At 38.4% G+C, this 26,377-nt stretch overlaps 1 protein-coding gene across 1 annotated transcript; it reads left to right on the plus strand.

The window, feature by feature from the left end:
- The first annotated feature begins 1,299 nt into the window (after window positions 1-1,299).
- LOC129760269 (uncharacterized) lies at window positions 1,300-24,203 on the plus strand. The gene is made up of 6 exons (XM_055757885.1): window positions 1,300-1,476; window positions 1,540-1,920; window positions 1,983-2,311; window positions 7,775-10,044; window positions 17,434-17,600; window positions 24,104-24,203. Exons 2-6 carry the CDS (start codon window positions 1,868-1,870, stop codon window positions 24,201-24,203), a joined length of 2,919 nt encoding a protein of 972 aa, XP_055613860.1. The 5' UTR covers window positions 1,300-1,476; window positions 1,540-1,867.
- Window positions 24,204-26,377: the final 2,174 nt, after the last annotated feature.

Genomic DNA, 26,377 nt, shown 5'->3' on the forward strand with positions numbered 1-26,377 from the left:
TGGCCTTACAAACTTATTTTAATTGGTAAATTCAGCAATGCGAATGCAGAATGTTACAAACAGTTATCTCAAAATAAAATTCCACCCCTTTCCTAACGAAAGCTGCACAATCCACAAATAGATACATCGAAAGCGTCCCACAAAATTATTTCTGTTCCCCAGAAAAGCACAATTCTTCATCACAAAGCGACTTGAATTCTCCCCTTTCTTCTATCCAAGGTTGGCCAAGACGAGTTTGCAAAGAAGTTTGGTCCGGGAGCTCGCTGATGATGCTCCACTAAGATCGGTGGGGGCCACTACTCGAACCGAAGGAGATGCACTTTGTTGTTGTCATCATCATCGTCATCTTCTCCATTTTCGTTGGTTGGCCGGACTAAACCATTATGAATCTATGTTTGTCGATGAAGAATAAGGAAAGCGAAGAAAGGGTTACTATCCGATTGGGAGTGTGAATCTGCACTTTATTGGCAGATTTATTAAGCGAAGAAATCCGGTAGGAGACAAGTTTCAGGGAGCTGGCTGGGCTAAGAGGTTGAAGACAACGGATGACAACCTTCTCGATTGAGATAGAGGGTATTAGGGTCGAGATTTGGAGAAGCAAACTAACCGTTTAATCGTTGGCGGGGTTTTATTTTTAATATCAATTGGCAGTTGCGTCCATTGATAGGATATTCATCCAGCTACGATGCAAGCAGAAAATGACAATCCATCCCATTTAGAAAAGTTTTGATTCCGAATTTAAAACCCGGATCTGAATTTCCAATCTTAATAGGATTTTACTGAATTGAAAAAGAACTTCGAAAAAAATATTCTGGACTTAAAATAAATATCAAAACTATGAATGAAATACAGCTGTATTCTGAATTTCAAAAGTCCCCTCACCATTTAATTTGCGCCAACATAACTTCCAGCAGATGGCACTGTCGAACGTTTCCAAAGATACGAACCTCGAAAATGCTGTCAGAGAGAAAAAGGAGTCTCACTTAAACCGTATCTCTCATCTGTTCTCAGCAATTTTTCCGATTGGAATGGATCGGCTCACATCTCTTCGGCTCTCTCGGCTCAACCACGTGCTTTTCGCTTCCCCCACGGGAATCAGCTGTTTTTTGTTTTGCTTCCAACCAGATGCCGGTCGGTTCCAGCGTTGTTTACATCCCCATCTGATCGGGTCGATTGGTGTTGGTGAAACATTTTTCCTTTTTCGTTTGCCCTCCAGGTGTGTGCGTGTCAGGTTGCGCAACTTTTGACAGCGGACGCGTTGCTGTCAAAAAGTGCATTTTCTTCGGGCTGAATCTCTTGTTGGAAATTTTCACGTTCTTATTGGTATCAGAAATTGGGTCGAAATGTTCGATAAAGCTGTTTCGGAAAAGTGATTTGTGAAAATGATTGGAAAATTCCGTGGGACGGAACCGGAAACATCCGATATATTGGGCTGGTTAAGTTGAAATCGATTAATCTTTTCGGATCGAAATTCAAGTGTGTGTTATAAAGGAAGGCACAAGGAAAAGTTTGTTTTTTTCTAAATAAAATCCTTTTTAGAGGTTTTTCAGCTAAAATCAATCAAAAGAAAAGATGAAAATCTCTAATCAAAGGAATATCAACAAATTCGTGGGAAAATGATTCTCAAAACAACTCAGAATATATTCGCTTGAGACGATGGAAGAAAATATGGCTAGAATTTTATGAACCCAGACAGACTGTCGCCAAAAAGTAGAGCCAGTTTTTCGTGACACGACGAGACGACGACAGAAAGCAATAAAAAGGAAAGGGCAGCAGTAAATTGTAATTGGAACGGGACAACAACCGATTACAGCATGTAATTAGAACCAGGTCCGGTGCAAACGTAGTAAATTTATGGTAGCAGAACATGAGTTGTTCCGAGCAGCCGGAGTCAGCTCCGGGTGGCAAGGATTGTTCCAGGTATGATTTCCTGTTATTTCATAACCAAAATCAAATCGATTGATAGAATTTTCGTTTTTAAGGGACCCATCGGACGAAATGGAAGAAGAGCTGGAAGGGGCAGTTGGCAACTGCCCTTTGTTATCCTCCCACGAAAACCACCCAGAACGTCCGGGAGAACTGTTTCTGGGACCGGTGAGAACTGATGACGACGATCATGAGGATGAGGACCCGATTGAACTGAAAAATCAGGAACAGGATAATTTTCCTCCCACCCCGTATGAAGAGTGTTTGGATTTGAAAGCTTTTGAAATCCTGGCGGAGCAGCAAAAGCTGGAATTGGAACGGAATCATGAGCTTCCGGCTGCTAGCGATGGTCAGCTGCTGGAAGCGGCCAGTTTGAATTATATAGGTGAGGCACCTTCGATTCAATTCAATATTCTACATAATTCATTTTAGCCTTTGTTATGATCATAATCATTATGATCGATTTTAAAATATTGCTCTTTCTCTTCTATGTCAATTATCTTCTGAATCTTCCTCTACACAGTGATGTCAACCTTCCAGATTTTTTCTGGATCTTCCAGACTTTTTGATCTTTCGCCAGACATTTTTTTAGGTTTCCATACTTCCAGACTTTTGTCATTTCTTCCAGACATTTCCAGACTTTTGAGTTTCGACATGAATTTTCAGACAAAACAGTAAAAATTTAAAATTTTCGTTGCAAAAATGGCAGAAATGATTCGAATTAGTAATTGAAGAGTGAGGAATGCCACGAAGATGATGATAAAACGGGAAGTAAAGCATAAAACGTAGTACCGCCGACTTCACCACAATAGTCTCAGGCATTGATAGTGTATTTGAGGATGATGATGAAGTAATAAGTGTTATCCCCTAGCGTGGTTGTCCATTTCTCCCCGAGCGGCTTGAAAAATGCAATTCAGTGAACTTTTCGTTCTGAAACACTTGCCCTGCTCTGTTAAGACGCCGGGCGTACACCCAATCAAAGAGCAGAGAACGCTTCGCCAGGGTGAGTGCAAGAGAAAAAAATCATCTCATTAAGTGTAGGGGAGCAGCGCTAAAGCAACTCAGTAGGCTTGGTTCTTTCCCAACAAGAAAAGGAAGAAGAGGAAGCAATATCGCTGTTTGTTTGCCTACTGTGGTAGGAAGAGAAGGAAAAAAATGCACTTCAGTTGCGTGTTTCGGGATTTCTCCTGCTCACACCGTAGTGTTGCTATTGGGGCACCGGTTTTGCTCGGCACTTGGCTTCGGTTGTACTCGGAAACGAGTGTAGAGCATTTCAGAATGAAATGTGGTGCTCTAAAAATCGTAGAAGATAACGGTGCCGATTTACAAAGCGCACTTTCGGATTTGAGAAGTGCGGACCAACCATGTCCCCTAGACTGCAATATTGCAATCAGGCGACAAAAAAAAAGTTAACACCTATAAACTTCGCCATCCAGCCTTTTCCACAGTTTTCCAGTTTTTTTTTTCAAAATCTTCCAGTCATTTCAGAAAAACAGTTGACATCACTGCCTCTACATAGTGCCCTAACGTTGTTAGTTGATGATACTGCACTTTTCTTTAGCAAGGAAAATTACTTTGGAATATAATAACGCACAAGACGTTTCGATTTATTGTTAAAAAATAGTGTTAATGCACTAGTAAAGCGGAAAAGTGTTCGCCAAACATCGGTACTAAATGGTACTGGTTCGGGTACTAATTGGTACTCTAGTAGTCTTAGTGAGATAAAAAAACGAAGAGATAAGCTTTATAAACAGTTTTTAGAAAAACAGAAAAATGCACGTGAGGAAATGTTATTCCGTCCTATAAATATGTTGGAAATCCAAGAAAAAGTGCTAGAATTAGCAGTAAAAAAACAGTTTTTAAACTTTATTGAGTCCCAAGAAATACTTATTGCAGAGCAGTCTGGATTTAGGAAACAACATTCAACAGAAGCTGCTGTGAATTTGATACTTCGAAACTGGAAGATCAATATTGAAAATGGTAGCTACACAATTGCTGTGTTTTTGGATTTTAAGAGAGCATTTGAATCGATTGATCGGTTATTGCTGATAGATGTACTAGTGAGAGTTGGTATCAATGATACGGTTCTTAACTGGTTTAAGAATTATTTAGATAACAGAATGCAAAGAACAAAATTTGGTTCAACTTACTCGCGATACAGAGAAAATAACTTAGGTGTCCCACAAGGAAGTGTCTTGGGTCCATTGTTATTTATACTGTACATCAACGACATGAAACAATGCCTACAGTACGGTCGTCTTAAGCTATTTGCGGATGATTCAGTCTCCTACTGGAGTGGAAATGACTTAGAGCTTGTTATTCAAAAAGCAAATGCTGATTTGAAAAATATTGCAGATTTCCTAAAACAGAGAAAGTTGTGTCTGAATCTCAATAAAACCAACTGGATGATCATTGGCAACCGCAAAATTGGAGAGTGTTCAAACTTGTTGATTGATGGTTATGCAATCGAAAGAGAACATCAAGTTAAATACTTAGGAGTACAGATAGATGAAAAGTTAAACTTTATAGCCCACATTGACTACACTATTAAGAAGATTGCCATGAAATATGGAATACTTTGTCGGATAAGCAGATATATGACTTTCTGGTCAAAAATTATCTACGTGAAATCAGTTATTATGCCACACTTTGATTATTGCGCTACAATATTGCTTCATGCACCAGACACGCAGACAAAGAGGCTGCAAAGAATACAAAACAAGATAATGCGAGTGGTAATAAGATGCAACCGATATACTCCTAGTGCTCTTATGCTTGATATGTTGCAATGGATGTCAGTAAAGCAGAGGATTGCTTACAACAGTATGATTTTTATCTACAAAATGAAAAAAGGAATGTTACCATCCTATTTATTGGACGGTCTGCAGTACGGAGTTGACATACACGGATACAATACAAGGAGAGCCCAAGATTTCAGACTACCAAATACAAAAAAAGAGATGACCAAACGATCTGTGTTCTACAATGGACTGAAACTGTATAACAGCCTACCACGGAGCATCAAAGACAGTTCAAACTTGAATATTTTTAAGAAGCTGACAATAAATTACATAAAACATACAATTTGAAACAAGGACTAATCCTAAAAAGGATCATACAATAGTGATGAAGATCTGACGGATCATCAGATAGAAATTTGTACGGTGATGGACATACGCGGGAGTAAGACGAACAAGTCGTACAGAAATTGACAACATAAGTTAACAATACATATTATCCTAAGGATAAACTGTCCCTCCTTCTTCAAAAGATGCGTATGGGGTGGAGGAAGGACCCAAATGGGCCTGTGGGACCATCACTGAAAACAGGAAGCCTTCTCATGTGCTTTTCGTCTACAGGAAGTTGGTCTCTGGCTGTCAGGAAATATCGAAAGATCATCGAGTCATACAAATGTGTGGCCTGAATTAGTTAGATTAAACAAGTTTAATCTAGCGCCAAACGATTTAACACTCTCGAGTAGTTTTCCCTACATGGGGTTTAAAGTCAAATTTCCTTCTCCTCAAGAATGGTTATCAGGTTTCGTAGAGGACCAAATGTCCTCTCATATTGTATTCTATACTAACGGTTCATTATCAAACGGCCGTGCAGGTGCAGGAATTTACTGTCACGAGTTGAACATAGAATATGCTCAACCTCTAGGAAAATATTGTACAGTCTTTCAGGCTGAGCTATATGCTATTATGTATGGAGTGCAAATTGCACTTCAAAAGAAGATTATGTTCAGAACAATTTACTTCTGTTCAGATAGCCAAGCAGCTATCAAATCACTCAGTGCTTCCAGTTCTAGATCAAAACTGGTAATCGCATGCCGGAAAGCAATCGAAGAACTTGCTGAAGGCAATGGATTAAACCTTCTATGGGTACCCGGACATAAGGGAATTTTTGGAAACGAATGCGCCGACGAACTCGCTAGAGCTGGGTCGGAAAAGGAATTTTACGGACCAGAGCCGGCTGTCCCAATATCGCCATGTTGGTTCAGAAACCAAATTCAAACTTGGTTCTCTAACCAGCATGAACGATACTGAGAAGAGTTGGACACTTGTCGTCAAACTAAATTATTTTTAGAAAAACCATCTCCAATCATATCGAGTTACTTATTAACTTTAAATAAATCTCATTGCAGCATCTTGATCAGAGCACTCTCCGGTCATTGTAAACTCAACTATCACATGCACAACATTCAGCGTGCTGAATCTCCAGTATGTGGTAGTTGTGAATCAGATGTGGAAGATCCCTTCCATCTTATATGTAACTGTCACTCATTTGCCAGTCTACGTTTTCGTACTCTGGGATCTTACGCTTTAAGCGAATCTGAGTTTAAGAAATTAAACTTAAAAAACATTCTATCATTCCTTACCGAATGTAGAAAAGAGCTTTAATGCTAATAATCCCTAGTGGAAAGGCTTTATGCCATCTTAAATAGATTCAATTTATTTCTTCCTTTTATAGGTTTTTCAGGTTTCTCAGGTAAATGATGAAATCTTGGATAAAAAAAAGGCTAGGCACAATTTTCCCGTATGTTTGGATAACGTGCCGCTATTAAGCCTACCCCCATTCTGATACCTGATACCTGAGATGGAGTTCATTTAAGCACGAAATTCAAGGTCCTGGACGTCTCTCTACAGTCCACGTCTTAGGTATCACCTATCGAAGATTTTTAAAGCACTGGTATTTATTGCAAGTGCTAAATGTAATTTTCACCTACCTCTCTAAACGCAATGATGAACAAGATAGAAGATATGAAGATATAATGGCGGTTGATCTCGCCGCAGTGTTTTAAAGACGTGACGTCATCCCTTTTTTGTCCTCATCATGTTCCACAATCAGCAATCCTTCAACGTCATGCATTGATAGCAGCCATCTGTTGTTGAGCTCCAGAACTTGGGAGATAGTCTATGTTGAAGCGTAGTATGGCTTGGCGTAGTGTTGCTTGGTGAAGTTGAAGCAGGAATATCCTTATGACAGACTTAAGCACTTTCTTGGCCCATGATTTAAAAACGAGTTTTAAATGCGAACAAAGTTCCAAGGAAACTGACAGATAGCCTTCCCATTGGTACATCCTCTGATTCCGAGGTTGTCGTCTTTACAGTGGCTCTTGGTTTTCGACGCCTTCCCAGTCCTCAACAACTTCCATCTGGTTCCAAGATTTTCCATTTGGCCTCTGGTTCAAAGACCTCCTAGTGACACCGATCGGACGGGCTCCCGAAGGATCCGATTCAATGACCCGGATTTGAGGACCAGCCGGTTTTAGTTTGACAATATTCCATCTGGTTCAAAGGTTTAAGGTCTTTCAATGACTTGGACTCAAAGACCTTACAATGGATCTTGGTTCCTGGCACTGATGTATTTTTGTTGTTCGGTGAAATTTTAATCGGTGGAATCTCTTTCGTTTTTGGAGAACTTTGTCACTTCAATCGGGATTATTTTTGACAGTCGCTGTACCTCTAAGGTCATCTAAGGACATATTTCTAATATTTTACACACTACAGTATGCAGTAAAAAGAGGTCTTTAATGACTAACATAACATTCAAAAGTGCAATTAGCTATTGCCTTTAGATCGGCTTAACAATATTGTTAACCAATAGATTGTTGCTGGAAAGTCTTGTGACTAAGCCTTAGGAACGAGCGCCCTTGTGAAAATAAAGTTGTTATACCAGCAGATCATCGTTGTATTTTTGCCTTTCAAAATGTTTTTAAACTGTATCTAAAAGTAGCTACTATATGTAGATGAGTATTATTCTGGCTTTTCATCTGTTTATACCCAATTCAACAGGAATACACAATAGATTAAAAATCACTTCAGATGCATGTTTCCACTATTTACAGATGGCGAACCCTCCCCGGCCCGAAACTCCCAAGCTCAAAACCAGCAGCATCAGCAGCAGCCTTCTCCAGCAGCTTGTTGTTCGGCAGCAGCAATCTCACCCTCGAGCAACGGTGGCGGTGGCGGCCATCATGGAGATTCCTGCGGCTCGTCAACCTCTTCGGCTCCGTGTTCCGGGGTACGCCGGAAAGCCAAAGTTCCAACCACTTCCCAAGAAGACGAACCGATGGCCATAAATGGAACCAAGAAGAAAGTTCGCCACAATGGATCTCTGAAATCGTCGCCCTCGCAACCTACTACGGAGTATTTGAGTGTATGGACTACCACTAGTCCGACATTGACGAGTTCTTTGGATGAACGACAGGAATCGATCATAAGTCCTAGTATTCAAATTCATCGACCCCTCGAACGATCTTGGCCTCCGAAGAATCATAAAAAGTCTAACTCTTCAATGATTCAGGGAGCGGAGGAATTTTCCTTCGACATCATAGACACTGATGAACCTTCTTATGGAGCTAACGCTGAAGGTGAAGGTGAGGCAGGAGTCGATTTTACTCCTGGAGAGTTTTTCGGGAAGAATCCTAAACACATCAAACATGACAAGGTGGCACGTATTATAAGGCAACCTTTGGAAGGAATTATTGAAAGTGCTCCCTTGGCGACTCCGGAAACTGATGGCAGTCTGTCGGATAATACTCCTTTGAGATTGAATCGACTGGATCGGAATGCCAATCCAACTGAGATCGAACCGGTGCAAGAAATTCCGGAAACTAATGTTAAACCTGTATTGAAGCCTCCGTTGAAGAAAGCTACTCGTGCTGAATACAGTTTTCCAGAAGAGGATCGTCAACAGCCGGGATGCTCCAGTGATCCTGTAATCGTTGTTGACGGGGAATTAAGAGTAATAAAGCCTCATCGACCCTTAACTAGAGCACTGTCTAATGGTAGAACTAGGCAGAACATCAAAAGTCCTTTAACGCTTGGGGAAGCGATGCATGTAGAGCCTCTGAGACCCACTCACGTTCTGATACCGATTCAAAACCTTTCACCCAGAGCCAGAAGTCCTCCATCAGGGTCATCAACTAGGTCAGGGTCACCCTTGGAACATTCCCCGGATCGATCATCACCTGTAGCTATCATGCATCCCAAACCGATAAGACCGCAACCCCGTCCACTGACCAGAGTTGGGGTCACCCGGGCTGATCTCATTTGTCCTCCGACACCAACCCATCATGCTCGTAGACTGCGTGTTTCATCTGATGGATTCGGTCCACCGGAACTTCGTCCTCGGAATCTCTTCTCACCGGAAACCGTAGTTTCTCCGGAAATGCGCTACAATGATTTGATAGCAATTACCGGAAGTAGAGTTGATCAACTACGCGTAGCCGAGGGGCGTGAAGACGACATTGAAACAGATGTTTCCATGCGCCATCTTACAAGCACCAGACTTCCTTCGATTCCCGAGAGAGCTCGAGGAGCGCTTGCTGAACCAGACGAACCCCTTCCACCTGCTTGGGAAGCTCGGATGGATAGCCATGGGCGAATTTTCTACATAGATCATACAACCCGAACTACGTCTTGGCAACGACCTGGCTCGCACACAGGAATGACCGGTCCAGATCAGCACCGGCAACAGCTCGATCGCCGATACCAGTCAATCCGTCGAACGATCTACGATAGGAGAGACCCAACCAGTGGCAGCAGAAGTCCTCCCAGATTTGGCTTTGAACCCATCAATCCTAGACAAGTTGTCACCCAAACGGAAAATCTCACCGTAGATCGCTCAGCTCACCCCGCGCTCCTAATGATCTGCCGTCCAGATTTTTACTCCATGCTTCACACCAACACCGATGCTATTCTCATCTACAACCGCAACTCTGCCCTCAAACATATGGTCTCCCGAGTACGGCGAGACCCCAGCTGCTTCAGCCGCTATCAGCACAATCGGGATCTCGTAGCCCTAGTAAATTGTTTCGCTTCTCCAGAAAAAGATCTCCCAACCGGTTGGGAATCGAAGATGGACCAAAATGGGAAACAGTTCTTCATCGATCACGTCAACCGCCGTACGTCTTTCATGGACCCGCGTGTGCCTACCGACTGTTTGCGGTCCCGGCATCGGCCGCCCTCAGAACAGTTGATCGCTGCTGCTGCCGTCCCCGCCACCGTGTTGCCTCCGCCGGTTGATGTGGCTCCGGTTCCGCCGCCGCGACCGCCGGCCTTGCCTCGGTTGAGTATTGGATCGCCAGAGATTCCGGTGGCTTACAATGATAAGGTAAGTTACTTAGTGTCTACTTCTTTCAGGCATATTTGAGAACCCACGGTTCTCAGAGCAACTGCAATTCTTCCGCCTGAGACCGATACCATAGTGCACGCAAACGCGAACGCGTAACGAACTGCGGAGGAGTTGTCGAAACCTCTTCAAACCTTAATAATGTTTTTGTCGTAACTGGCATCATTATGTTGATTTTTCAGTACAAAATATTAAATTTTGCCATAGAAACCTAAAAGTTCAAATTTACTCATGAAAAGGTTACTCAAAAACTCTGCAAAAAAACACGGATGAGTTTTGACCCAAAACGTAGCTTTTTAGACCCCAGAGTTTGAGAAATTCAAAATGACCCCAAATCGACTCAGTCTAATGTAGTATTGAATTTGAATTGACACGATACAACGCACTTTTTTCACACTCACTGGCAGCAATGATTTAGCTGATAAGCCGGAAGAGCAAGAATGTGTGAACAAATTTTATTCAAAGTTCCCACTCAAGATATCAGTCTTTTGATCTCAAGGGAGATAAATCTGTTCGATCGGTCAATAACTGACCTGCTCGGTCTTTAAGCGGCATTCTAGCTATAATCCTTGTATCACTAAGGAGCTAGGGAGTTTGTCCAGGCTCTCGTGACTCGTCTACAAGTTCGTTTAACTGCCTTTTATAACTCCACATATCCTGAGCGGGCGGCTGCTTCGGTTGACCCGATACATGACTGCTCAATTCCGACTTTCGCCTTTCTCCGATCATCGATCATCCTCCAAGTTTCATCCGACATCCATTCACTTCTTCTTCCACAAACTTTACCGAGAGTACCTTGGCTCGTCGTGATAAAGGCATTCTTGATTCTACACCACTGTTCTTCGACTGTTCCGTCTGTCGGCAGCTCCGAGGCTCGGGATTCTAGCTGTTCAACGTATGCCATTTTCACCTCTGGAATCTCCAACCGGCGCACACAGGGGTAAACTATGAAAAAGGCGATCAAAACTATTTTACGCCGAAACTCTGCGTTTTAGACCTATAGTGTCTTCGAGACAAATGGCCACCATGACAAGGGCTAAAAAATTAGTTTCTTGAAAAATAGATTAATCCACCTAGTAGTGAGTTAGAAAAACTAACTTTTTTAATATCCATTTTAGAGCTGTATTGTCTGAGAAAAGTTTTTAGCTTGTACCAATTCTAGCAACTTTGCTAAAGAAGTCATATCTGTAACATTAATAGTTTCAAAGTTATGACAATTTTTAGAAAAATAACACCAATTTTCAGTTTTTTCAACATAACTGTTTTGCGCGTGATTTTTCATATAAAATATGTTCTAGAGAGTTTTGAAGATAGAAAAGTTGTACACATTTGCTGAATATACTGTATAGAAATTTTGAAGTTTAAACGAGATATCTTAAAAATACTTAACAAAAATAGTCATTTTGAACTGGTTATATCTCCTGAGTTCGGACGAGTTCGGTTACATATTTTACAGTTTTGAAATCAGAAAAGTATCGCCTTTCAAAAAATATACAACTCAAAGTGGCCAATTTTGATCTTCATTGTGTAAATGTCAATAGAAGTGAGATAAAAATTAAGTTTTGATACTAATTTGAACCCATCTACCATCTCAAGTCCAAGTGGTTCAAGTAGGCCTACTGTTAGGAATCGTACATGTTGCAGCCTAATAGTAATAGTTATGCTCAAATTAGTATAAAAACTTCACTTTCGGTTCACTTCTATTGACATTTACACTATGAAGGTCACAATTGGCCACTTTGAATTGTACATTATTTGAAAGGCGATACTTTTCTGATTTCAAAACTGTAAAATATGTACCCGAACTCGTCCGAACTCAGGAGATATAACCAGTTCAAAATGACTATTTTTGTTAAGTATTTTTAAGATATCTCGTTTAAACTTCAAAATTTCTATACAGTATATTCAGCAAAAGTGTACAACTTTTCTGTCTTCAAAACTCTCTAGAACATATTTTATATGAAAAATCACGCGCAAAACAGTTATGTTGAAAAAACTGAAAATTGGTGTTATTTTTCTAAAAATTGTCATAACTTTGAAACTATTAATGTTACAGATATGACTTCTTTAGCAAAGTTGCTAGAATTGGTACAAGCTAAAAACTTTTCTCAGACAATACAGCTCTAAAATGGATATTAAAAAAGTTAGTTTTTCTTACTCACTACTAGGTGGATTAATCTATTTTTCAAGAAACTAATTTTTTAGCCCTTGTCATGGTGGCCATTTGTCTCGAAGACACTATAGGTCTAAAACGCATAGTTTCGGCGTAAAATAGTTTTGATCGCCTGTTTCATAGTTTACCCCTGTGTGCGGCGGAGGTCTGTAACCTTGAGGTTGTCTTGCCCCGTTAAACCCCCACAGAGCAAGCCATATTGGAATGTTCCTTCTGAACACTCAAAGCTTTTAAGAGTCCATCAAGTAGTTCATCGACAATTTTCCCATGGAACTCACTTTAGTAGGGACAAAATATGTAAGTAGGCGAGATTAAATTGGTTCAGCTAGGTTAAAATAAAAATAAATAAGACACTCCAAATTAAAATGATATCAGGGAAAACATTCAGCAGATTTAAATTTAAAATACACAAACACACACAAAGCTCAAACTTAACGAAACGAGAATAACAGCAACTAAACGTCAGTGGAAAATGGAACGGATGTTGGGTCAGAGGGGACTTCCTTTCCACCTGTGGTCACGCAAGCGCAAGCACGTATTCAGCGCACAGTTAACTAAGTTACAACCGTGAACGTTAACATCAATATTTGTGGAAAGTTTAAATAAGCTTCGAAAGCAATCAAGTCAAGTGAGTGTGGTTTACCCTCCATAACAAGTACCCCCCCTAACCATAGTTTTCATCCAGGACCCCTTAAGATTCTGTTTTAAGAATTGGCCTTAAGATTCTGGCTAAAGAATCTGACCATAGAATCCCACCAAGTGGGTTCCACAGAGCTTCCGTTCGCACGAGGCGAACGGACCAGTGAATTGCCGCTTTTCAATCCGCTACTCTGCCATTCATTGTCATCCTGAGTCAGGAGGATTCCAAGCAACGAATCCTACCAAGGCGACTCAACCAACTCCCGTTACACGTGGCAACTGGGCAGGTGAGCAGAAACACTGGTCAGAAGGTCCCGACCAACCCTTGTCCATCCGCTAGTTGGGTCCAGAAAATTGCCGTCCCAAGAGGTAAAGGATCCAACGAAATCAGTGGGCAACTACAGCGGAAAATCCCCAGCAACCCAGAGCCTACAGTAATCGATTGGGTTTCGTTGCTCTGTCGAGGAGCCTGCGGAGCGTAAGCGCTGCGGGCACCATCCAGAGCACCAGCTGGAAATTGGCATCCACCACAAGGACAACCATAACCGCCAAACCGACTCATATCGATCTGGTTCCAGAGGGTGTTGTTTGATCCCTTCAAACGGGTTCGTAAAAATTCATTCAACTACCCTCTGGTTCCATAGCTTCGAATGGTCAATTGATGACCACGATTGAAGACGCAGCATCGAAGGGTTCCCGTTACAGCCGGCCGGTACCAGCAGCAGCAGCGAAGCAGAACACACCCTACACACCCACACTACACAGAGTAAGTTTATAATACATAACATTTTGCTTACAAAAATCATTTGTGTGTTCTTCTTGGATATCCGACCAGTTCCCTTATAGCGAGAGCCGACCTTGAGCTCAAAGCGTTTCTCCAACTCTAGCTGGCCCAGCAAAAGAGGCGTATGAAGCCCACCCCAGACGGTTGCCGTGGCTTGACCAGCAACTAGGGACTATTGGCGACCTCCTTCCGAGAGAGCAAGTAATAGGTCGTATCGACACCCAACTTTCACTCGCACCGTTGGACACGCGCAACTCTCAGTCGTATCTCGCCAAGGACTGCAATGTCTGCGCTTCGTTTGTTGCAAACATCAAGAAGGCTCCTTCTCCATTTTCGGCTGATGCAGATGTGGTCAATTTGATTTTCTGTTCGGCCATCTCTGGATACCCAAGTGACCTTATGTGCTGGTCGATGGGGGAAGAGCGATCCATCAATCACCATAATGTTGTTGCCACAAAATTCTACAAACAGCTCTCCGTTTTCGCTCATCTGTCCTAGGCCATGGCGCCCCATGATGCGCTCAAGGTCCTTATTGTCGGAGTCAATCTTTGCGTTGAAGTTGGCGTCAGTTGGCGCATCTAACACTGGACCATTGTAAGGTTTCTAACCCGTGTTCTGAATCTGGCTACGATTATTCTTTCGTTTATCGGTTCCCATCTTATGAGGGCCGCATGGGCCTGCGGGCTTAATAGGAAACCAACTCCTCGTTCCCGAGTAGCGTGTTCTCCTCGTATGCCAGAGTAAAGCAGTACTTGCCCAGACTGTGTCTTGTGTTCTCCAGTGTTAGGCCAACGGACTTCGCTCAGTCCCAATATCTCTAGCTTGAGGCGGCTAGCTTCTCTAGCAAGTTGAGCCAGCTTACCTGGCTGGGCAAGGGTCAAAACATTCCAAGTTCCAATTTTAGTCCGTGTTTTCATGCTAAAAGTCGTTGCCAAAGTTCCAATTCGGTTATTTCTTCTCTCACTTTCCGTAACAATACAAGATATCAGGAGCAGTAGGTTGTTAGCCTAAAGTCCCTATCCCGCGATGGGCTGCCATCTTGGACTTAGCTGGCGGGAGCCGCATTTCATAAATTCAGCTGCTCGCTGCGAGACAGACGCTGTTCGAGTCGAGCCGCCCCTGACATGGAGAACAGACGCTCGGTTGTTGTTGCACGATGCCCCTGACCTGGAGAACAGACGCGTGAGGCCGGGAATGGGTACCCGATCTCGGCTTAGGTTACTCGCATCCCAGCCGGCCCGTGGGGAGGTAGAGATAGGAGTTGTGAATAAGAGGTGATATGACCACTATGGGGTCTCATGTTGCACATTATCCACCATTTACCAACCAAATTAGAAATAACTCAACAATATTTTCTTCAATCGAAAAATATTAACATCGCTAGAACGTGCACAAGGAATGCTCAACTGAACCAGGTTGTTATGGTGATGCTAAAATAAGCTTGCTAGATTGCCTGATTTTAACCGGACTTGTCCGGCCCGGTTTCCAGGATTTCGTAGAAAAATGTTTGGATTTTGCACAGAATTATTCACTTTCTTTCAAAATCGAACGAAAAAAAACTTAAACTGAGTTATTATTATTTGTATTGCTACGTTCGTACACGATTTTTTGAGCATGTAGTATTTAAATAATCATGTACAGTTTTTCGGAAGCCTGATGAACGATTCAAATTCTGCTGATGTTTTTTCATGAGAAAATATATTTTCAAATGCATTCTTTTTAATTTTTATTGAATAATTTCGAGGTTTTGACAAAAATTTTTTAGATAAAAAAGCCCGGATTCGCCTGGTTCGGATATGTCAGGGAAAAAAATTGGCAACCTTAAATGCTAAGAACTAAACGATTTATTTAATCTTTAATCTTTTATTTCGAGGAAAAAAATACGAATAAATCATTATGTTTGATTGATTTTGTGTGTTGAACCAATTTATAATGAGGCTAAATTAGGTTTTTTTTTTCAGAGTAAATCAGTGAAACTTCATAAAATTGTTGTTCAGTTTTACTGCCTTAACGGTGAATGACAGGAGTTGAATATGATCGAGGAGATATTTTATAAGTACCGTTTTCATCAAGCGCTGACTATCTATTCTGAAGTGATAGAATCGGAGGGGGTTAAGTCTACCACAAAAGTTTTCTAAGAAAAAAAGCAGGACATTCTGAGAAAAAAGCGACACAAATAGAAAAAAAAGCGGGACGGCGCACAGTGGTCCAAAACCCAGAAAAGCTGACAGAAAATCGATTTTTGAAGCGCTCATAATTATCTATCCAAATATTTCATCGTGTTCCGGCATTTTCAAGCTAAATGAAACCATGAAAATGATAGTCTTAAGTTTACCTGTTTCGGAGTTCTCAAAGAAATGCTAAGAAAAGATTGAATATTTTTTGAAAAATTCCCAAATATTTGCTTACATTGAAAAACGAATAGATATTCAAATCGCGAATATATATTGCTTTGCAATTATTTTTATATTTTTGTTAGGCATATTTTACATTTTATCTAATAAAAATTTGTGATTTGGAATAAAGTTGACATTTTTTATATGAAATTTAGTTGCAAAAAACTATAAATATTTTGAATTTTATAACTTCAACTAGAGATTTAAAAAAAACTCCACATAACTCCACTCTAATTTTACGTTGGATAGATTCCCACATTTCTGGGCCACAAAATATGGCAAATTGGGCTGCCTTTTTTTGCCATTTTTGAAGAACGACGTCAAAGAGTTGAACCACTTTTTTCATCAAATTTGAATTATAAGCCAATAACCTCCAGGATCACGAACTAAATTGATATTCAATTGGATCTCTAGGTTGATTTTTCTCAAAAATCCATTCATAAAACATCCTTTTCATATTTTGAAGCTCTATCAGTATAAATTTCTGTGTTATTTTTACTATTAGGAAAACTCCCAAAACATAATTAAATTTCGGTTTCTCATATATCCTATATCATATAACCTTTTGCTGTTCAATATTCATGAGAACCAAATGAAACTTTAAAAATTGTTAGAAACTTTAATGGTATTATTTAAAAAATATGAAATATGAAATAAATTTAAAAATAAAAATTAAAAATAAAATTAAAAAAAAATAGAAAATATGAAGCAAAAAGTTTGTATTTCTCGTTTAAAATGTAAATTAAGTGTTTTTGTGTTAAAACAACCATTGCTATAATAAATGATCGTTTAAGAAAAAAAGCCTACAAACCATAATTTAAAAATTTTGATCAGTAATGGCGAAATCGTTGAACAATTCTCATCTATCATAAAATTTCTATATTGACTCGTTAATTAATGAAAAATTATAAAAGTGATCCGATACTAGAGCGTTGTCAGGTCAATCTGTATTGATTTAATTTCATATGTATTGTAATTTTGAGAAAATTTTTTGGCAACTTCGTTTTTGGCAACATCCAAAAAATACGTTTTTTTTTGTCTCTTTTTTATTTTTTATTTTCATTTCAAATTAATCAAAATTAATGTAAAATGGAATATTAGCATGAAATTTGTCAATTCGGCTTAATTATGATGGTTTTAAACAGTAAAAACTTTAATTTTTCCATGTTTCACTGCTTAAAACTAATGGAATTGAGTCAAATTGAAAATTTTTATGCTAATATAAAGTTTTACATCCATTTAGACTTATTTGAAATAAAAATCAAAAATAAAAGAGTGACTAAAAAAACCATTCGATTTTGGCAACGGTTTTTTTGAAAAGTTGCCCAAAACTAACGGTTTTGTATGAACTGATCAATCAATTTTTCCTTCATTCACAGGTCGTAGCATTCCTGCGGCAACCGAACATTTTGGAGATTCTTCGGGAACGGCACGGTGCCGCCGCCTGTTCCCGAAATCTACGGGAAAAAATCAACTCCATCCGGGTGGAAGGAACCGCGGCTCTGGATCGGCTCAGCCACGACCTTCAGCTGACGATCCTGTTAAGGTAAGTTTTCTTTAAAAAATTTTAATTTTTAAATATTTTAAATGGGTGAAAGAATACAAAAACAAGTCAAAGACACAATTAGTGAATGTTCGTTGAAGTGTGTGGTTTATCTATTCGTTTGTGTAAATATCAAAATGGGAAGTTGAACAAAAATTAAAACAGGGAAGCAGCACTCGCTAAACTTAAACAAGGACGTTCTAATCCGTGAACTAGAACGGACGATCCTTCCCTCAACCGAGGCTATGGTTCGTTGAATTTTGTTAGCGTGTTGTGTTTTATAGTTCTGTTTTGCTTTGTTGGAATGGAAAAGATGTTAAAATTTGATTTTGCAAAAAAATCGTTGTTGTGTTTAATTTAAAATAAAACAAATCTTAAGTTTGCCGTATGAAGGCGACCTTCACGGATTGCTGGAATTAGTTCATATAGGAGTTCGCTTAAATAAAATCCTTGCAAAAATTATGGCACTCAACGAATTGGCATTTGCAAATGGCTGGCAACGAAGCAAATCCACCACACGAGATTGTTGGTTTCCACATGCTGTTCGCTTCCTTTTTGTTCTAATTTTTACGATGCCCAGGGTACAAATGAAGATGAAAAAATATAAACAACCCCCCAACTAAATGCGAAACCATCTCGTTACATTCACATTGAAGTGCATCCTGTTTGCTGAATGAACTGAAATTGTTGTTGATACCTTCTTCGTTCGTGTGTTTCGGTCGACCTTTCAAGAGGATATGTCAGCGAAGCGTACCGATCGGAATGGTGATGAGCTCGAAGTGAATATGGATTTATCCCTTCGATCGAGGCATTAATTTTTATTAGGTTGGTTTTGTTTTTCATATCATTTAGATTTTTTTTTACTCAGTAGTGTTCAGTGGATGATCCGAATGACCGCACCGTTCAAATGATTGGCTTTCGGTACAAATTTCGAGTAGGGGTAGTCCAAAATAATAACAACTAAACACACACTGCCAAATTTTTGGTTGGTTGCACCCGATTTCATATTCAATGGACAGTGAGGGTGTTTGGCGAGGATTGTCGAACAAAGTTTATCTTGTTGTTTGTTGTTTTCTCGAGAGTTGTTGATTTGTTTTTCCCTTAACGCTTCTTTCACTTCGAGATGTTTTTTTTTCAAAACACACTTTTCAAGATATGTGTCATGGAGGAATTCAATTAAGTAGGAAGAATATCCGGCAATTTAATAATGAAGGTTTTAAAAATAGTTTACAAAATATAAAATTTGTAATATCAACAAACGAAATTTGAAAAACTGAATTTTGATACTGAAACTTTTTTTTATTTATCTTCATTCAGATGTTAAAGTAAAATTATTTATTTATTTGTTCTTCATACTTCTTCAGAGTTCATAAATGTCTGGAACAAATTTAAAAATAGAATTTGAAGTTTATTGCGGCTTTATCACGTTTCAAAAATAAAACCATATTTTTAAGGTTTTCATAAACAATGAGAAATTGCTAGTAAAATAACTTTTTCTTGTGCTTTCCACTTCTCTTCACTTCAAGTAGCTCTTATATTTTTTCCGAAGTCACTTTTTATGATAGATACTGATTTTACGTTATTCTTTCAAAATTGTATGTATTTAAAGATCTAAAATTCTCTGTTCGTATAGGGTTTTTTTTAAAGGATGAACCATTTCAAATGAAGAAAAAAAAAGTTTATTGATTTTGACATTTCGAAATCATCGAATCGATCAGAAAAATATCCTTAAAAATACATAGTCAAATTTATTTGTTTTCAACACGTTTTTCCCAAACAACCAAAAAAATCCATGCAACACAGACTCATAAAAACTTACCCTTACTCATGCTGTTTAAGAAGTCTTGCACATTAGACCGCTGCAAAAAATGAATTTTTGCTCCCATATATTTTTCCGATGCCTTTTCGGTCACCAAGAATCAGTATAAAAATTTAGATGATTTGGTTGATTCCTGAGTTAGCACAACGCGTTTTAATTTTGTATCGAAATTTTTATTGAAGAAGAAATTTTTGCACATTAAATCATCCAGAAAATTCAAATAAGCTTGAAATGAAGTTGGTCTTTAATTTCTGGTTTTAACTACTCATAAGCTTCATTTTTTGCTAACATGAAAAGTAGCTTAGCATTTCATGAAAAAAGTTATAACCATTTCAAAATAAAAAAGCTAAATACACTGAAAAGTATTTTAAAATGGCAGACTTTGCTTGCTAGAGCATTTGGTAATTTCATGAGATGTTTTTGCAAAGGTTATATAAACCAATAAATTCTCTGGCTATGCAAGGTTAGGTTTACGCTTTGTTCACATGAAATGTACTGCAAAAATCAAGGAACATTTTTCATTCAAAGTTATATTTTTTGGAACTTTCAGAACAACTCTGGCGATTTTTGAATGAAAAATTTTGTTTTCCCATACAAATTTCCATAAACAATTAAAACTCTTTGCCGCTAATTCACTACTGGATGGATCGCTTCCAAAATTTTTATTGCTATTTGTGGCAGCAAAAACAACCGTAATAAGTTATAGGAGGTGTAAAATTTAAGAATTTGAAATTTGCACACAAAGCTTGCAGTGGTCTAATGCACATGTTGCTTTTTTTTCAAATACACTCCTTAATATCGAACCACAAAATTGTCAGTTAGCGAAATTGAACGGAATTAAGTAAACAGGTTATCGGTGGGTTAAAATCCTCTCCCAATAAAGACTTTTTCTCAAGAAATGTCAATTTTCTAAAATTTCAAAAATGAGTTCTTGATACTGATTCAGTTTCAATTTCCTTACAGTTGCACCCCGATAACCTAAAATCAAATGTGTTGTAAAATTTTGTTTTATTCGTCCAACATGATTTTTTTTTATCTCGATTTGTGTTGAGAAATTCCCGGGTTTTGACCAAATTTGCCCGGATTTTTGGTCGAGATGCTGGAATCAAATTCCCGGATTTTACCAGGTTTTAAGATAAAATAGCTCAGATTTGCCGTGCGAAAGACCATAAAGGGGGCTTTTTGAATTTAGAATTAAGCTTAAAATAATAAAAAAATTCACAATAAATAAGGAAATAGATTACTTACATCATTTTCTTGCTTATAAAATATCACACAAACTCATAAAATATAAAATTGTACTGATGAAATGAATTAAAAGTTCCATAACAAATCACAACGAAAGTTTCAAATCAATGATATCTTCGGTAAGCGATGGATAAATTTTTCAAAATTATGTTTCTTGCTCTGAGCTAGAAATTTTCCTCATAATTTCTAGGCAGTCCGGTTTTCTAATTTTTAAATAAATATTCCTCTACCATGGATTAAGAAACTAAATTGAATTCTAAAATAAAAGTAAGATCAGGTTAAATTAACCATGATTTATTGTTTGGAAAATAATGATAATTGTAATTTATTATTCATCTTTACATTTCTTTTCTTCACTTTCAACTGAAGGGTTGATTGAAAAATTCCACTGTAGTGTTTTGAATTTGAGGAAAAAAAAAATAATTTGAAATGTGAATTTTTAATAAGGAATAAAAATTAAGGTTTAAATTTTTAAAACACCAAAAATTTAGAATTGAAAATCATATTTCTGAAAATTTAAAAAGCTTGACTTTAAAATACGCTTAATTCATTTAAAAACTGTTCTTTAAAATACTGTTAATTCATTTGATACTTAAAGTTTAAATATGAAGTTTAAAAAGACAAGTTTTTTGTTACCATTTAAGAAGGATTTTTTTTTTCAATAAACGCGTCTCACTATTATAAAAACTTATTTAGAGAATTTAATTGATAACTCTAAAGAGAAGCATTTTGGTGCTTACGTTTTAATGATTGATTTGGTAGATTTAAGCGTCCTGAATTTGAATCTTTTGTCAAATTTTGACTATCACATTTAGTTTTGGTGATATGGAGTTTTAAAATGTGTCGATTTTAAGCAAAATCAATCATGATCTATAAACAGAGCCGGATTAAGCCATCTGGGGGGCCAAGGCAATTTTTCTCGGGGGCCCTTATGAATTTTTTTTTCATATGCCTTCCCACAGAATACGTAATATTTTGATCATATAAAGGAACTTGGAATGAGTTCAGTATATTGCCAGATTATCCGGATTTAAAAGAACATGTTCAAATATTCAATTTTAATATTTAGGAATGCTGGGGTTCAGCCCAGTTCGCCGAAAATCTTAGAAGAACGCCCAGTTTTTGACAGATTTATTCACATTACTTGCTCAAACAAAAAACTGAAGTTGAGTTATTACAATTTTTTATTTTTATGTAAAACGGAAACCAGCTGGTTTCTTTTTTTTTCAATAACGTATAAGTAAATTGGCTTTTAAATATACGTTATTGAAAAAAAAAGAAATCAGCTTAGTATTTGCATTGAAATAACAATTATTTCCGGTGTCTTCCAACAATAATTGTTAATACATCACGTGGAAATATTGCAAAAGAGTTAATCTTTCTTAAAACTCTGATTAAAGCTGTATAATGCAAAATTCTTTCCAATTTATTTAATAACTCTATCATCACCCAAAATACTCTGATTTAGAAAACATCAAAGATAGATATTAAAATGTTTTTCTTTTCATGATTAATTGCAGATCATCGAAAGCAAGTTAGAAAGATCGAAAGCAGAATGAATATTTCCATCATGACAATTGGGAAACATTAAGATTTAGAATTAAAATTCTTGAAATTAATTCAAATTCCATAGAGATACAGATATGAGAGTTCAAGAGTAAAATTCGAAACCAAAGATCGGATTTCATTCTGAACCACAATTCAGTGTCTCAAGTTAAAATCATTATTTCAAGTCAAGATTTGAGTAACAGTTAACAAATGAATTTCAAATTCAAAATATAAAAAAAACAAAGTTGCAATCAGAGCGAAAGCAGGAATTACAAAATTTATAATTTAATTTCAAATGTTTTATTTCAATTTCATATCCTTAAAAAATCATTTTCATAAAAACAGTGGAAATCGAAAAAATAATGTGGATTATTAACAATATTGTATAAAAAATAAGATTCTTATCAAATCAAATGGTAAAAAACAAAAATGCTTGTCAAATATAGCCGCAAACCGTAGCGTAGAGGATAGCCTTCAAGTCTTCTAAGCCAGTGGGCATGAGATCGAATCGCGGTCACGGCATACGTAGTACACTTTAAAGGGTGATACGGTCAAAATTTGGTCAAGGGAAAACGCGTGTAAATCGGTGAAATCGTTTATTTATAAAAAAACAAATTAAATTTCTTTTTCATGTTTAATTAGTATGAAACTCAGGAAAAATATTCAGTTAGGCTTCCGCTTTTCCAAATCCGAATTGCCGGGCCTTACGCTTAACCCCTGCCATCAGATTTTGTACATCCACCTTGTCCACTTTTTTGGCCGCAGAAAGCCAATTTGCTGCTCGTCCTTAGCAGTTTTTTTTGTCTTCTTTAGGTTCCGCTTGACAATAGCTCAGTATTTCTCAATTGGGCGGAGTTCTGGCGTGTTGGGAGGGTTCTTGTCCTTGAGAACCACCTGCACATTGTTGGCGGCGTACCACTCCATGGCCTTTTCACCGTTATGGCAAGATGCCAAATCTGGCCAAAACAGTATGGAACAACCGTGTTTCTTCACGAAAGGCAGCAGACGTTTATTCAAACACTCTTTCACGTAAATTTCTTGGTTGACAGTCCCGGAAGCTATGAAAATGCTGCTTTTCAAGCCACAGGTACAGATGGCTTGCCAAATCAGATATTTCTTCGCGAACTTTGACAGTTTCATGTGCTTGAAAATATCTGCTACCTTTCCCTTTCTTTTGCCGTATAAAACTCCTGTCCCGGAAGCTGCTTGTAGTCGGCTTTGACGTAGGTTTCGTCGTCCATTACCACGCAGTCAAACTTCGTCAGTATCGTCGTGTAAAGCCTCCGGGATCGCGCTTTGGCCTTCGTATTTTGTTTATCATCGCGATTTGGAGTCACTACCTTCTTGTAAGTCGATAGTTCAGCTCATTTTTGGCTCGATGCACGGTTGTAGACGATACACCCAGCTTATTTGCGGCATCTCGGAGAGAGAGGTTAGGGTTTCGCTTGAAACTACCGCCAACTCTCTTTGTCGTCTCAGCGGCTTCCGGTTTTCGATTTTCGATTCGAGCAAAATTTTGATACGCTGCTCTTCTTCCTTGGACGGCATTTTGACAACTGAAGAGTGAATTCCAAAATCAAAATAGGAGCAACATTCTACACACACACCTTCAAAGTGAGGGGTGTTCAGGTTTTTTAAATGCAAAATTGAAAGAAATACGTCAAGTTGATATTGACCAAATTTTGACCGTATCACCCTTTACCATGTTTCAGTTAAGAAAATGAAATCATGTTTGTTTTCATTTTGAAACTCCATCTGCCGCTCTAATTTTAAAGTGGTTGCTTCTGGATAACCACACAAATAACACACGACGTTTTCCAGGACACGAAACTTAACGTTCTTACTTTCGGAATAAAAGAACTAAAATTACCTTTTTGTCGACCGCTTTTAGGCTCGATGTTGCCCATCTACAGAACGATGTGAATGGCAATTATGATAACGGAATAAATTGGGAATGCTATTATCTAAAATTGAAACCTTCGGGTTTGTAATCATGAGGTGGGATTCTTCTCAATCTTGTTTCGGAACTTGCAAGTTTTCGTAGAAATGCTTGCTGATTAAGATTTATCGTAAATTTGTGAAGGAATTTTTTATTGCTTGGAAATTGTATTCAAGAAAATTTTAATCTTTTAAGGTGAGCCCTAAAATCTCTACTGTGAAGTCTCAGGTGAGGCTTATATGCTTATCTCAGGTGAGGCTCCAATGCATATAACTTGAAGCAATAGCTAAATAAGCAATTACTCTTCTGAAAAAGCTCGATTTGCCATATGCTAATGCCACATAAATTTAAATATTGTAAATCAAGTTGGCCTATTAATTCCAAGCGTCACCATATTACCTGCAATAAAGAGTTACTTATGAATTATGTGACAAGCAGAAAAATCTACATTAATTCAAACCTTCAGAATAAGTTGAACAAACACCTATCCCAATAATAATGGTTGATTAATTTGAGTCCCTGGAAAGACGCATTTATATAACGAACGTGATCAATGCTATTACTACTCTCGTGAGTGTTACTCGTAATGATCCGTCTACCATTGAAAGTTCAACTACTCAGCCGAGAAAGCATTTGGCAATTTGACAAATGATATCCGCACTTCCCTCGCGAGGACGATCCCTACTGAAGCCTATGTTTTAAAATGGCACCGATTGCTTGCTTCAATCCTTCAAGAACGTCCAGTTTCTGGGACCGCAAGTTCCCTATGTGCTGCAGTTCATGGAAACCATACGGATCTACTCGTGGTGAGGTGCGTCCACAAAAGTGCAATCTAACGCCGATTAATCGCTCGTCCCTGGGCGTGACAAGCCTGGAAAATAACTACCGTAGTTTACGGTCCTAACTATGGATTAACTATTGGCGCTATCGTTGCTACTTGGTGAGTGAATGATGTCGATCGATAAATTAGCGTGTGGGTTTCTGAGAGCGTGCACCGTTGCAATCGAAAAATACTACTTGGAGATCTCCGTGAAGATGCCTCCCCCTACAATAACTGTTCCATCCGGAGGTGCGTGCTTGGCATCGATTAATAACCCCTCGTGATTTGGATGAGGTGAGAGAATTATCTCAGAACCGTTACCCAGATCATACACAGCGCACATAATCATGGCAGCTTCTTGCGGCTTCAATCGATCCGGTACCAGGTATACGGTTGAACGTTCTAATCACTCGATCAGAGCCGGTGTTTTGAGTTTTTAATAGGCATCCTGCCTGGCACATCAACGCAATGCCAATGGTCGGATAATCAGCCCAAAGGGCATTTGTTAGTCACCGGCAGCAGGGTGATCAAATGTGAGCAAACGATAATTGAATTAATACCAAAAACAGACCGCTAGCTTAGGATGGCGGCATCTGATCGAGCTGCCGATTTACTTTTACCGCAGTTTTACGGCATATTTCGTGACAAAGTGATCTTGAGTTAGACTAATCTCTATCGAGTAGTGTAAAAATAGGCTAGCTCCTAGCACATATCTGCCGTCATACCTCGCTTAGATTACGTTAATGCTAAACAAGACTTCTAAGCTACTAAATAAGTTGCTTCAAACCACATTGCCTGCACTGACTGAACTAACTTACTGGTTGGGCTGATGATTGATTTAAGGCCCAGTTGAGGTTGGAACTGTTTAATTACATTTTAATTAATATAATACCGATTAACAGACACGGTGTTACATTAGACTGAGTCGATTTGGGGTCATTTTGGAATTTCTCAAACCCTGGGGTCTTAAAAGCTTCGTCTTGGTCCAAAACTCATCCATGATTTTTTGCAAAATTTTTAAGTAACGTTTACATGAGTAAATTTGAACTTTTAGGTTTGTATGGGAAAATTGAATATTTTGTACTGAAAAATCAACATCATTTTTGTTTTGTCTGTGGAACCGAGGCAGCTGATGATTTTTGTGCCAATTTATAAAATTCCTAAAGGAAATTTTCCGCTGAACAACTTTGTCGAAGACCTTAATTTCGTATCATAATAGGATAAAAAGTTATAAGCTGTTTTACAGGGGTATGTCTTTTCGCACTGATAAACAATAAATTCAATTGACATCCCTGCAGGGTGCCTAGCGAGGTAATGCGTGAATACTTTCTATGCAACAATTCGCGAGGCTCAAGCAGTGATTTCAATTGAATTTATTGTTAATCAATGTGAAAAGACATACCCCT

This window comes from Uranotaenia lowii, chromosome 1, assembly GCF_029784155.1.
Source record: "Uranotaenia lowii strain MFRU-FL chromosome 1, ASM2978415v1, whole genome shotgun sequence".
Taxonomy (NCBI): Eukaryota; Metazoa; Arthropoda; class Insecta; order Diptera; family Culicidae; genus Uranotaenia; species Uranotaenia lowii.

What these genes read in the sequence shown, in the direction of transcription:
- LOC129760269 (XM_055757885.1), top strand. Translation starts at nt 1,868, where the DNA reads ATGAGTTGTTCCGAGCAGCCGGAGTCAGCTCCGGGTGGCAAGGATTGT. An exon ending in GGTGGCAAGGATTGTTCCAG is followed by an intron (nt 1,921 to 1,982) that starts GTATGATTTCCT and finishes TTCGTTTTTAAG; the next exon opens with GGACCCATCGGACGAAATGG. An exon ending in CGGTGGCTTACAATGATAAG is followed by an intron (nt 10,045 to 17,433) that starts GTAAGTTACTTA and finishes CTTCATTCACAG; the next exon opens with GTCGTAGCATTCCTGCGGCA.